The 13,647-nt window shown below is 40.7% G+C and overlaps 1 protein-coding gene across 13 annotated transcripts in view; it reads right to left on the bottom strand.

Annotated features, from left to right (window-relative positions):
• Positions 1-13,647, bottom strand: part of LOC606856 (phosphatidylinositol 3,4,5-trisphosphate 3-phosphatase TPTE2) — a 160,403-nt gene that overhangs the window by 4,940 nt on the left and 141,816 nt on the right. For all 13 annotated transcript variants that reach the window (XM_038573132.1, XM_038573133.1, XM_038573137.1 and 10 more), the window contains 4 exons: positions 7,001-7,092; positions 3,745-3,840; positions 2,356-2,426; positions 844-925 (listed from right to left, as the gene is read on the bottom strand). In XM_038573132.1, coding sequence (XP_038429060.1) covers positions 844-925; positions 2,356-2,426; positions 3,745-3,840; positions 7,001-7,092 — 341 coding nt within the window. The remainder of the gene's footprint in view (positions 1-843; positions 926-2,355; positions 2,427-3,744; positions 3,841-7,000; positions 7,093-13,647) is intronic.

Genomic DNA, 13,647 nt, shown 5'->3' with positions numbered 1-13,647 from the left:
GAGGACTATTTAGAAGGAAAAAGAGCACCTGCATCCAGGGCGTGTCCATAAATAAGGACAATTAAGATACAGTGAAGATACTTAGAATGTGCAGCCAGGACTAAGTGTTTATAATGAGAAGTTGACCTTCCTTCTCAGAGTTCCCTAAATGTAAGTGAAGTTGTGGTAAGGGAGGGGGTGGATTTTAAAATCATCTAGATTTTTCTAGGCAAACATTTCCTTTGACTTCACTTGTCATGTTATGAAAAAGATAATCTTCAGTAACTTCTGCTTATGTTTACCAAACTTGTCTTGCCTTCCCCAAAAACTGTATAATTAAAGGAAGCATGTAGCCTAAGCACTGGTGGGACTGCTTATGGGAACAGTTCTAGGGATTTAAAACAAGTTTTGATGGCAATCTGATGGTTTATAAGCTATTAACAAACAAGTAGAGGAAGAAAATAGAAACAACTTTTCTTAGCTGAAATTACAAATGTAAAGCAGGGAATTCTTATCTAAAAATATGTAATAAACCTCACTCAATATTGTGAGGAGTCACAATTTTTAAATGCTATTTTGATATGAAAGTCTGTTATTTCAAAGCTCTTAAATTTGGACACAGAACAGTAGTTATCTCAACCTGACAGAACTCCTTCAAAAAATAAAATGCACCACTGACATTTTACTTTGTATATATTTAAGGTTTCTCAAAAACATATGTACATAAATGTAAATGTAAGTATACCAGGAAGGAAGTAGGTTTAGAAGATATAAATATGTGGCGGTGGGGTGGAGAACATGATTCTGTCCTAGAAAGGGAACTGTACTTGATCAGGTACCAGCTACTACTTCATCAAAATATACCTCGACTGCAAACTGTGGACGGTAAATTTTCCATGTTTTTTGTTTATGGGGATTATCCAATTCGCTTCTTGGAAGATAAAGCCTAGAAAAGAAGAAACCTCGTTTCAATCGATGACCATGGCCCCTGTCTTGGCTCCTAGGAAGCCTGCTGAGAACCCACTCCTCCCTTCCATAGCGAACAAAATCTTAATCATCAGTAACAACTTGTCCCTGATTCTTCTCATATTGCCTTCTATGGCAGTAGTGACATTTGACTTTTCACATGGCAATTTATTAATTAGACTAGATGTGAATTAAAATCAAGCAGTAAAATAGTGTCTCTTACATGAGGATAGGGGCATTTTTGACTTATTAACCTCTGTGGAACAAATAAAACTGTTCTCCCTAGTAGTAGGGAAAATTAGAAACCTGTGAAAGTGAGGAGAAAAGTGATCCTAATGGGCTGCCTCTCCAATATGATTGTGGGGTTATAAAGGAAAAAACTGTACCCCTTACCAAGAACTACTCTGGAGGAGCAGCACCAGATGAAGTTCTACCTGAGGGACTTCATCCATGTTATGAGTAAAAGTTTATATACACCCCGGGAAAAATTGTTAAAAATTTTCCATCAAAGCCAAAGTTTCTCTACCCATGAAATATGTGTATTGTAAGTATGTAGACCAGATGTTCCATTTATTATTGCCTTACTGAATATGAGGTATGGTGAGATGTTCAGATTTGAAGAAAAGACTAGGGTTGTATATAATGAGAACTATTAATTCATGCCACATACAATCACAACTACTTCAAAACTCATTTCTTTGGATATTTTTCCTTTTTTGTATTGGATGATACATGAGATGTATTGGGGTGATACCAATACATCTCAAATTCTCAGTGCCAAAGAATACTCCTTAAAGTACTAGAATTCTAGAGACCCTCTAGACTCAGGAATGAGTTTCCAGATAGGGAAGAAGTTTCCTTGGAATAGTAGTTATTACTTTTTAAAAAATGGTTTCCCAATTTAGCCACTAGAAAATCATTTTTAACTGGGATACTAGGATTCTCTTGAAGCTGTCTTCATTGATGCTTATTGTGTCATAAATTTCTGCCACTCTAGATCTACATACCACCTTTAAACTAGCTGAAGCCTTCCTTGAGGATGCCTGACTTTTTGGCATAGAATTTGGTGGATGGTCAGTAAATTAACATACAGAGAACCTGCTGTAGTCAGAGTGACTGAGCAGACTCATATTAAACTTGCATGGGAGGGATTTATTACCATACTCAAGATCTGATTAGATTATGTTTTAACTTATGCGACAGTCCATGGCATGGGCCTTGAGGATCATGCAACAGTGGTTCTTAAGAATAGCCCATGTTTTACATGACCAGATTCAGAGGAAAAAGACAATGAAGAATGGGGGACTTGAGGATTTCTTGGTTTCTGTAAATTGAGCATAGGATTGCCATTATGCCTTACACAGACCTTGGAGATTAAGGGGTTTCTACTGGATTGTATCAGAGCCATACCTGTTATTTTGTATAAAAGATGTGTGGAACCAAAAGAAAAATGGGCAGTTGTCATAGTATTTAGGAAGATCCTAAAATTAAAAAAAAAAATTTTTTTAGTATCATTTCTACTATGAAAAATAACAAAGGGGTTAAAATTCTGTATTTGTCGATCAACTAGAGCCATTAAATGTGTAGCATTTAATAGTCTGTAATCTTTCATGACACAGCAGAGGAGGCTTTAAGAAATGCCTGGTTCTTTCTCTTGCTCTTTCTATCAAAATTTAAGGAAATAGTCAGTAGTCTCCTAGTTTACAGTGTCGACCAGAGACTGATGCCCATTTATGCTCAAAGAGATCGTCCACTTCCACAAGGAACAGCTACATTGATAACTGTCAGTATTTAAATAAGAATACCTACATATTCTGAAAGTGTTTTCATTTCATGGCCCCTAAAAATCACAAAATTAGCAACACTGCCTGGACCAGTACTTCTTGTACTGGTGCTGCTGCTTAGAGACCACTGATTGAGAGAGTTCAGACTGGCTTCAGTAATCAAAGGATGGCCATCCGGTATGACATAACATTTCACTATGGAACAGATGCTCTCACCATGGAGCAAGCAGGTGGTGAAGGAGGGCAAGGGATACAAACTTTAAATTGATCAACCTCGTTAATTGTAGGCAGTTCTGCTTGATGATTTTAATAGAAAAACAACCACTAAGGCCTAGAAATTTGTTATATACAGAATAACACTTGTATACTTTGTGACTGCTCAGGGGAAATTACTCATGTTATTCAGAGTAAGGACAATGGCAAACATTCTTTTCGTAAGTTAAATATTGGATTAAAATACTATTATCAACTCAAAGGAAAGTCAAATCTCCCTCATTTTAAAGTCTTTATAAATTATGGGAGCAGGGACGCCTGGGTGGCTCAGCGGTTGGGCATCTGCCTTTGGCTCAGGGCATGATCCTGGGGTCCTGGGATCAAGTTCCGCATTGGGCTTCTTGCATGGAGCCTGCTTCTCTGCCTGTGCCTCTGCCTCTCTTTCTGTGTCTTTCATGAATAAATAAAATCTTTAAAAAAAAATTGTGGGGAGCATGTGTTTTAAAGATACAAAACAAAAATGTGATCACTGCTATGCAGTAGATATGCCTTGGTTTTTTTCTTATTTGAAAATATGATGTAAGTTGTATAGAACTTAGAAAAAACTAAACCAAAAACTCTTTACCTGTGTTCTTTTTATAAACTGTTACAGACCTGACCTGTTTTTCTCCCCCTCCCTGGCCAGGGGTTGATATTTCCTATCATATTCCTTGCTGAGAATTGTAGCAAAGGAAATCCTAAATCAGAATCATTCAAAAGTCCAGATGAGAATACTGGCATAGGTTCTTTCTTGATTACTCACCGAAGAAGAGAAAAATTGCACTTTGACATCGTCATACAGAGGTGGGCAGTTGGATAGCTGAATTATTACACTGTCTGTTTCAACATCATGAAATATCTGTGAATAATCACATGGAATTCAGAACTATAACCCTACCCAGTAGAAGAATAACAGTGAAGTTCAGTCTGCTTATCAAGGCTTCTGGATTTACCAAGTATGCTTGGTCTTCAAGCCCAGTCACTACCCATATAAATAAATGTGAATCATTTCTGTAAAGTTGCAATACTGTTTACACTTTTAAAAGGCCAATATTCTTGGAGGTTATGGTAATGCACTGTTGAAAAGTGAAGTATTTGGTTTTCTATTAGAGTTTTAGTAAACATTACTGTTGAATGTGTGTCATTTGATTTTCATATGCTGGGACACAGAGCTCAGTTTTAAAGCTGGCATTCACATTTAAGAAGTAATACCTAATTGGTCATGTTTTATCAAAAAGGTGTTTGCTTTTGGGATCATAGGCCTTGTCCATAGCCGACCACTGGATGGAGTGACCAAAGATTGGCCAAGTTTCTGGAATGAAGGACTTTGAAGCTATACTGAGTATTTCTTTGTTACCGATTTACCCTGGTATAATAATGGCATGCACAATGAGAAAAGTCTGTGCTAGGCCCTGTGTAAAATACAAAAGAAAGTGCAAACTCTGGTATGCTTCAGGGAGCTATTTACATAAACAATTAGAATGGCATAAATTACATGTCAAGCTGGATGATGAAGACTGGTGTGTGTGCTTTGGGGAGGTTAACAGGAAGCATAGAATAAGAAGGTTTCACAGAGGCATGGAAACAGCTGGGCATGGATTTGTATCATGAGCGCTGAAGAGAGCATCCAGTGCAGACAGTGTGGTGTGGGGTAGGGAGAGGAAAAACCAGCAAACACATGAAACAGAAATGAAAGTGTTGTGTTCCAAGGGTCAGAAGGTACTCAACCACTTTGAATGGAATCTGCAGGTCAAATTACTGATGGAAATTCGCTCAGGTCTCAGATCTGATAGGGCTATATCATAAAGGTTCAAGAGCCAGGGAAGTAAGTTGTTGAAGCATGTGGTGGCGATGGTGGGGGCATTTCCTGGTGACAAAGTGGCCTGAAAATTTCCACATGTAACACTTCTTCAGTGTTTTATAGCTCACAAAGCAACTTCACGTATGTTATCTAATACTCATAACACTTGAGATTTGATCTTTATTTTATAAATACACAGAGCTGAAGATCCTAACCAGCTTTGACTACAGGCACACAGAGTGTCTTCTGCTCTACAGTAAGAGCAGAGAAATACTTGCATATTTTAGGACTCTCTGTACTGTACTGTATGAGAAGAAAGGGAAGGAGGGAGAGCATTGTAGAAATTTGGCAATGAGCAGATGAGCTGCCGGACTAGGCAGGGGCAATGGGAACAGAAAGGAATGGAGAAAGTGAAGAGAGATTCCAAAGATATAATCAACAGGAATTGGTGACTGACTGGACTGGGGGTGGGGGACGCGGGGGGCGAGGGGCACAGCAAAGAAAGAATCAAAGATACTACTACCTTTTAAGGCCTGAGTGAGAGAACTCTGGTGTCATTTGCAGAAGCCGAGGAAAAGCTCATTTGACACATTTGGATCAACAAATGTGGTAGCATTGTGGGAGTAGAGGCTGTCTACCTGCCAGGTGGTGGGTGCTCATAAATGTGTGCAGAGTGAGAGAAAAAAAATAGCTTTAAAGCAGGGGAATGGATGAGCAAAACCAAGAGTAGAGTATTTGTAGAGATAAGAACAGAAAGTCAATCAGGTCTGGGTGAGTGCCTTCAGTTGGGTAAAGGTGAAGGAGTGGTGTTGGAGAAAGAAGAGAGACAAAACCCTGAGAGAGAATTTTGAGAGTTTATATTTCTGAGACCCAGGAAGGTTTCTTATTACTTCAGAAAAGGTGGGTAGTCTAAGGTACTTCTTCAAGTAGAAAGAAAAGAAAACAAGACTATCAGGACCCATTGCTTTGGGCAAAGAAATACATCCCCCGTCTGACCACCCTTGCATGATTTCTCACAGTGCAGTCCCATAGGACATCTGAGGTAGAATCACTTGGGACATTGCTAACTCTAGATATTTCTGGGCCCCATTCCAGATTTCCTGAATATATTTTTGGGGTACAATCTAGGTATCTGCATCTTTATGAGCTCCTAGGTGATTCACATGCACACTAAAATTTTAGAATCAGTGCCATATTATAAAATAACCAAGAAGAAGACGACATGGCTAAAAATCACCAGATGCATGAATTTAAAATTCAGATAGATTCCTGGGGACATGCTTGGCATGTATGGAAAAGTGACAGGCAAAGCAATACTCTGAACTGAAAACATATTCTGGAAAATGCCCTGAAAAACGATTTTGAATAATGAGTTTGAGCTCTGACTTGCTCAAGGACACCAAGTTGGATGGTAACCAGAAAACAACATGGTCTTTCTTTGTGATGACTGATGGTTTGGGGAAGTCAACATGCTGATTTGACATTGAGATTTAAAACAAACACTAGGGGAATGTAAGCTGGTGCAGCCACTCTGGAAAACAGTATGGAGGTTTCCTCAAAGAGTTGAAAATAGAGCTACCCTATGACCCAGCAATTGTACTACTAGGGATTTACCCCAAAGATATAAATGTAGTGATCCAAAGGGGCACCTGCACCCCAATGTTTATAGCAGGAACGTCCATAATAGGCAAACAATGGAAAGAGCCCAGATGTTCATTGACAGTGAATGGATAAAGAAGATGTGGTATATATATTTATGTATTTATATATGTTTATATATTTACATATAATGGACTACTGAGCCATCCAAAAATGAGATCTTGCCATTTACAATGATGTGGATGGAACTAGAGGGTATTATGCTAAGTGGAATAAGTCAGAGAATTATGATCTCACTCATGTGGAATTTAAGAAACAAAACAGAGGATCATAGGGGAAGAAAGGAAAAAATAAAATAAGATGAAATCAGAGAGGGAGACAAACCATAAGAGACAATCTATAGGAAACTGAGGGTCGCTGGAGGGGAGGGAGTAGGGGGGATAGGGTAACTGGATGATGGGCATTAAGGAGGGCAGGTGATGTAATGAGCACCAGGTATTACATAAGACTCATGAATCACTGATCTCTACCTCTGAAATCAATAATACATTATATGTTTATTAATTGAATTTAAGTAAAATTTTAAAAATACCAGAATTTTCAGGTTACATGCTGTTACCTGACAGTTTTTAGAAGCAGAACAGAAAAAGATGATCTTGTGCTGCATTATTACTTGTACTTTTAGATCATTTCCATTGCCTTTTCCAACACCTGAAGAAAATAAAGTTAGGCTAGTTAGAGCAAAGAACAAATGTATCACCAATTAACATTATGGATTAAAAAGAGGAAACTATTCCAGCTAACAGTGTGTCAATAATGAATCATTTAGGTCTTGCTTGGATTCCATCTTCAAAAGACAAAGCTTTGAGCCCAACTTTGTCTCCTAAAGCACAACTCATAAGGCTGGGGGGCAGAAAAAGACATAGTTCAGCTTCGAAGACTTAGAATCTCATTTCTTCAACTTTCTAGAAAAAAAAAATCAGGGAAGGTAACTTGCAACATTTCCTGCTAATGTGTTACTTGCTTCAGACATCTGATAATGTTTCTCAATAATAAATAGTCTAAATTCCTCTTGCTTCATCTAACTTCAGTTCCTAGAGCAATCAATCTCTATGGAAATATTGGACAGCTGTAATCTAAACATTCCTGTGGCGTTCAGGATACATCTACAGACAAATGGTTTCTTGCTCTTTATTCAATTCAAATGACCCCCTTCTTTTAGTAGTTCCTAAAAGGGCTGGTTTCTCAAGCCTTCAATTAATTTCGTATTGCTTACCTTTTAACCATGCATGTGAAAAATATACACAGAAGTAAAGGTACAGAACTAAAAAGACATTCTAACAAAGTCATATATTAATCATTCTTGATGTTCATGTTTTCATTGTTTTCACTAACACCACATTAGTAATTTGTCTTAAGCATCATCATTTCTCAGAGGAGGGGCAAGACGGCGGGAGAGGAGGGTCCCCAGGCCACCTGTCCCCACCAACTTACCTAGATAACCTTCAAATCATCCTGAAAATCTATGAATTCGGCCCGAGATTTAAAGAGAGAACAGCTGGAACGCTACAGTGAGAAGAGTTCGCGCTTCTATCAAGGTAGGAAGACGTGGAAAAAGAAAGAAACAAAAGGCCTCCAAGGGGGAGGGGCCCGCGAGGAGCCGGGCTGAGGCCGGGGCGAGTGTCCCCAGGACAGGAGAGCCCCGTCCCCGAGAAGCAGGAGCTGCACCGACCTTCCCGGGCGGAAAGGGGCTCGCGGGGAGTTGGAGCAGGACCCAGGAGGGCGGGGGTGCCCTCGGGCTCCCGGGGACACTAACAGGCACCTGCGCCCCGGGAGAGTGCGCCGAGCTCCCTAAGGGCTGCAGCGCGCACGGCGGGACCCGGAGCGGCTCGGGGGCTCGGGGGCGGCTCCGCGGAGGGGGCTGCGGGGCGGGAGCAGCTCCGGGGGGCTCGGGGGCGGCTCCGCGGAGGGGGCTGCGGGGCGGAGGCGCGAATTCACCAGCGCAGGCCCCTAGCACAGGGCGCGGGACAGGGCCCAGGATCCGGCCTCCCCCCGGGACAGGCAGAGGCCGGGAGGGCCCAGGACAGCGAGGACGCTCCTGCCCCGAGCTGAGCAGATCAGCGGCCCCGCCCGGAGCCTCCAGGCCCTGCAGACAGAGAGCTCCGGAGCTACTGCGGGGGCTGACTCCAGGGCTGCAGAGCTGGCCCCGCCACTGGGGCTGTTCCTCCTGGGGCCTCACGGGGTAAACAACCCCACTGAGCCCTGCACCAGGCAGGGGCACAGCAGCTCCCCCAAGTGCTCACACCTGAAAATCAGCACAGCAGGCCCCTCCCCCAGAAGACCAGCTAGAAGGACAATTTCCAGGGGGAGCCAAGGGACTTAAAGTACACAGAATCAGAAGATACTCCCCGTGTTTTTTTGTTTTGTTTTGTTTTGTTTTTTCATTTCTGTTTGCTTCCCCCACCCTTTTCTTCCCCTTTCTTTCTTTTTCTTTCTCTTTTTCTTCTTTTTTTTTCTTTTTTCTTCCTTTTTTCTTTTTTCTTTTTCTCTTTCCTTCTTTCTCTCCTCTTTTTTTCTCCTTTGCCCAATACAACTTGATTTTGGCCACTCTGCACTGAGCAAAATGACTAGAAGTAAAACCTTACCTCAAAAGAAAGAATCAGAAACAGTCCTCTCTCCCACAGAGTTACAAAATCTGGATTACAATTCAATGTCAGAAAGCCAATTCAGAAGCACTATTATACAGCTGCTGGTGGCTCTAGAAAAAAAGCATAAAGGACTCAAGAGACTTCATGGCAGCAGAATTTAGATCCAATCAGGCAGAAATTAAAAATCAATTGAATGAGATACAATCCAAACTAGAAGTCCTAACGACGAGGGTTAACGAGGTGGAAGAATGAGTGAGTGACATAGAAAACAAGTTGATGGCAAAGAGGGAAACTGAGGAAAAAAGAGACAGACAATTAAAAGACCATGAGGATAGATTAAGGGAAATAAACGACAGCCTGAGGAAGAAAAACCTACGTTTAATTGGGGTTCCTGAGGGCGCCGAAAGGGCCAGAGGGCCAGAATATGTATATGAACAAATCCTAGCTGAAAACTTTCCTAATCTGGTAAGGGAAACAGGCATTCAGATGCAGGAAATAGAGAGATCCCCCCCTAAAATCAATAAAAACCGTTGAACACCTCGACATTTAATAGTGAAGTTTGCAAATTCCAAAGATAAAGAGAAGATCTTTAAAGCAGCAAGAGACAAGAAATCCCTGACTTTTATGGGGAGGAGTATTAGGGTAACAGCAGACCTCTCCACAGAGACCTGGCAGGCCAGAAAGGGCTGGCACGATATATTCAGGGTCCTAAATGAGAAGAACATGCAACCAAGAATACTTTATCCAGCAAGGCTCTCATTCAAAATGGAAGGAGAGATAAAGAGCTTCCAAGACAGGCAGGAGCTGAAAGAATATGTGACCACCAAACCAGCTCTGCAAGAAATTTTAAGGGGGACTCTTAAAATTCCCCTTTAAGAAGAAGTTCAGTGGAACAATCCACAAAAACAGGGACTGAATAGATATCATGATGACACTAAACTCATATCTCTCAATAGTAACTCTGAACGTGAACGGGCTTAATGACCCCATCAAAAGGCCCAGGGTTTCAGACTGGATAAAAAAGCAGGACCCATCTATTTGCTGTCTACAAGAGACTCATTTTAGACAGAAGGACACCAGCAGCCTGAAAATAAAAGGTTGGAGAACCATTTACCATTCAAATGGTCCTCAAAAGAAAGCACGGGTAGCCATCCTTATATCAGATAAACTAAAATTTACCCCGAAGACTGTAGTGAGAGATGAAGAGGGACACTATCTCATACTTAAAGGATCTATCCAACAAGAGGACTTAACATTCCTTAATATATATGCCCCGAATGTGGGAGCTGCCAAATATTTAAATCAATTAATAACCAAAGTGAAGAAATACTTAGATAATAATACACTTATACTTGGTGACTTCAATCTAGCTCTTTCTACCCTCGATAGGTCTTCTAAGCACAACATCTCCAAAGAAATGAGAGCTTTAAATGATACACTGGACCAGATGGATTTCACAGATATCTACAGAACTTTACATCCAAACTCAACTGAATACACATTCTTCTCAAGCGCACATGGAACTTTCTCCAGAATAGACCACATACTGGGTCACAAATCAGGTCTGAACCGATACCAAAAGATTGGGATCGCCCCCTGCATATTCTCAGATCATAATGCCTTGAAATTAGAACTAAATCACAACAAGAAGTTTGGAAGGACCTCAAACACGTGGAGGTTAAGGACCATCCTGCTAAAAGATGAAAGGGTCAACCAGGAAATTAAGGAAGAATTAAAAAGATTCATGGAAACTAATGAGAATGAAGATACAACCGTTCAAAATCTTTGGGATGCAGCCAAAGCAGTCCTAAGGGGGAAATACATCGCAATACAAGCAGCCATTCAAAGACTGGAAAGAACTCAAATACAAAAGCTAACCTTACACATAAAGGAGCTAGAGAAAAAACAGCAGATAGATCCTACACCCAGCAGAAGAAGAGAGTTAATTAAAATTCGAGCAGAACTCAACGAAATCGAGACCAGAAGAACTGTGGAACAGATCAACAGAACCAGGAGTTGGTTCTTTGAAAGAATTAATAAGATAGATAAACCATTAGCCAGCCTTATTAAAAAGAAGAGAGAGAAGACTCAAATTAATAAAATCATGAATGAGAAAGGAGAGATCACTACCAACACCAAGGAAATACAAACGATTTTAAAAACATATTATGAACAGCTATATGCCAATAAATTAGGCAATCTAGAAGAAATGGACGCATTCCTGGAAAGCCACAAACTACCAAAACTGGAACAGGAAGAAATAGAAAACCTGAATAGGCCAATAACCAGGGAGGAAATTGAAGCAGTCATCAAAAACCTCCCAAGACACAAGAGTCCAGGGCCAGATGGCTTCCCAGAGGAATTCTAGCAAACGTTTAAAAAGAAATCATGCCTATTCTACTAAAGCTGTTTGGAAAGATAGAAAGAGATGGAGCACTTCCAAATTCGTTCTATGAGGCCAGCATCACCTTAATTCCAAACCAGACAAAGACCCCACCAAAAAAGAGAATTACAGACCAATATCCCTGATGAAGATGGATGCAAAAATTCTCAACAAGATACTAGCCAATAGGATCCAAAGTACATTAAGAAAATTATTCACCAGGACCAAGTAGGATTTATCCCCAGGACACAAGGCTGGTTCAACACTCGTAAAACAATCAATGTGATTCATCATATCAGCAAGAGAAAAACCAAGAACCATATGATCCTCTCATTAGATGCAGAGAAAGCATTTGACAAAATACAGCATCCATTCCTGATCAAAACTCTTCAGAGTGTAGGGATAGAGGGAACATTCCTCGACATCTTAAAAGCCATCTACGAAAAGCCCAGAGCAAATATCATTCTCAATGGGGAAGCACTGGGAGCCTTTCCCCTAAGATCAGGAACAAGACAGGGATGTCCACTCTCACCACTGCTATTCAACATAGTACTGGAAGTCCTAGCCTCAGCAATCAGACAACAAAAAGACATTAAAGGCATTCAAATTGGCAAAGAAGAAGTCAAACTCTCCCTCTTCGTTGATGACATGATACTCTACATAGAAAACCCAAAAGCCTCTACCCCAAGATTGCTAGAACTCATACAGCAATTTGGTAGCATTGCAGGACACAAAATCAATGCCCAGAAATCAAAGGCATTTCTATACACTAACAATGAGGCTGAAGAAAGAGAAATTAAGGAGTCAATCCCATTTACAATTGCACCCAAAAGCATAAGATACCTAGGAATAAACCTAACCAAAGAGGTAAAGGATCTGTACCCTAAAAACTATAGAACACTTCTGAAAGAAATTGAGGAAGACTCAAAGAGATGGAGAAATATTCCATGCTCATGGATTGGCAGAATTAATATTGTGAAATGACAATGTTACCCAGGGGAATTTACACCTTTAATGCAATCCTATCAAAATACCATGGACTTTCTTCAGAGAGTTAGAACGAATTATTTTAAGATTTGTGTGGAATCAGAAAAGACCCTGAATAGTCAGGGGAATATTAAAAAAGAAAACCATAGCTGGGGGTATCACAATGCCAGATTTCAGGTTGTACTACAAAGCTGTGGTCATCAAGACAGTGTGGTACTGGCACAAAAACAGACACATAGATCAATGGGACAGAATAGAGAATCCAGAAGTGGACCCTGAACTTTATGGTCAACTAATATTCGATAAAGGAGGAAAGACTATCCACTGGAAGAAAGACAGTCTCTTCAATAAACGGTGCTGGGAAAATTGGACATCCACATGCAGAAGAATGAAACTAGACCACTCTCTTGCACCAGACACAAAGATAAACTCAAAATGGATGAAAGATCTAAATGTGAGGCAAGATTCCATCACAATCCTAGAGGAGAACACAGGCAACACCCTTTTTGAACTCGGCCACAGTAACTTCTTGCAAGATACATCCATGAAGGCAAGAGAAACAAAAGCAAAAATGAATTATTGGGACTTCATCCAGATAAGAAGCTTTTGCACAGCAAAGGATACAGTCAACAAAACTAAAAGACAACCTCCAGAATGGGAGAAGATATTTGCAAATGACATATCAGATAAAGGGCTAGTTTCCAAGATGTATAAAGAACTTATTAAACTCAACAGCAAAGAAACAAACAATCCAATCATGAAATGGGCAAAAGACATGAACAGAAATCTCACAGAGGAAGACATAGACATGGCCAAGATGCATATGAGAAAATGCTCTGCATCACTTGCCATCAGGGAAATACAAATCAAAACCACAATGAGATCCCACCTCACACCAGTGAGAATGGGGAAAATTAACAAGGCAGGAAACCACAAATGTTGGAGAGGATGCGGAGAAAAGGGAACCCTCCTGCACTGTTGGTGGGAATGTGAACTGGTGCAGCCACTCTGGAAAACTGTGTGGAGGTTCCTCAAAGAGTTAAAAATAGACCCGCCCTACGACCCAGCAATTGCACTGCTGGGGATTTACCCCAAAGATACAGATGCAGTGAAACGCCGGGACACCTACACCCCGATGTTTCTAGCAGCAATGTCCACAATAGCCAAACTGTGGAAGGAGCCTCAGTGTCCATCGAAAGATGAATGGATAAAGAAGATGTGGTTTATGTATACAACGGAATATTCCTC

The sequence above is a fragment of the Canis lupus genome, chromosome 25, assembly GCF_011100685.1.
Source record: "Canis lupus familiaris isolate Mischka breed German Shepherd chromosome 25, alternate assembly UU_Cfam_GSD_1.0, whole genome shotgun sequence".
In the NCBI taxonomy this organism is placed as follows: Eukaryota; Metazoa; Chordata; class Mammalia; order Carnivora; family Canidae; genus Canis; species Canis lupus.
This window is presented reverse-complemented; position numbering and strand designations above follow the sequence as displayed.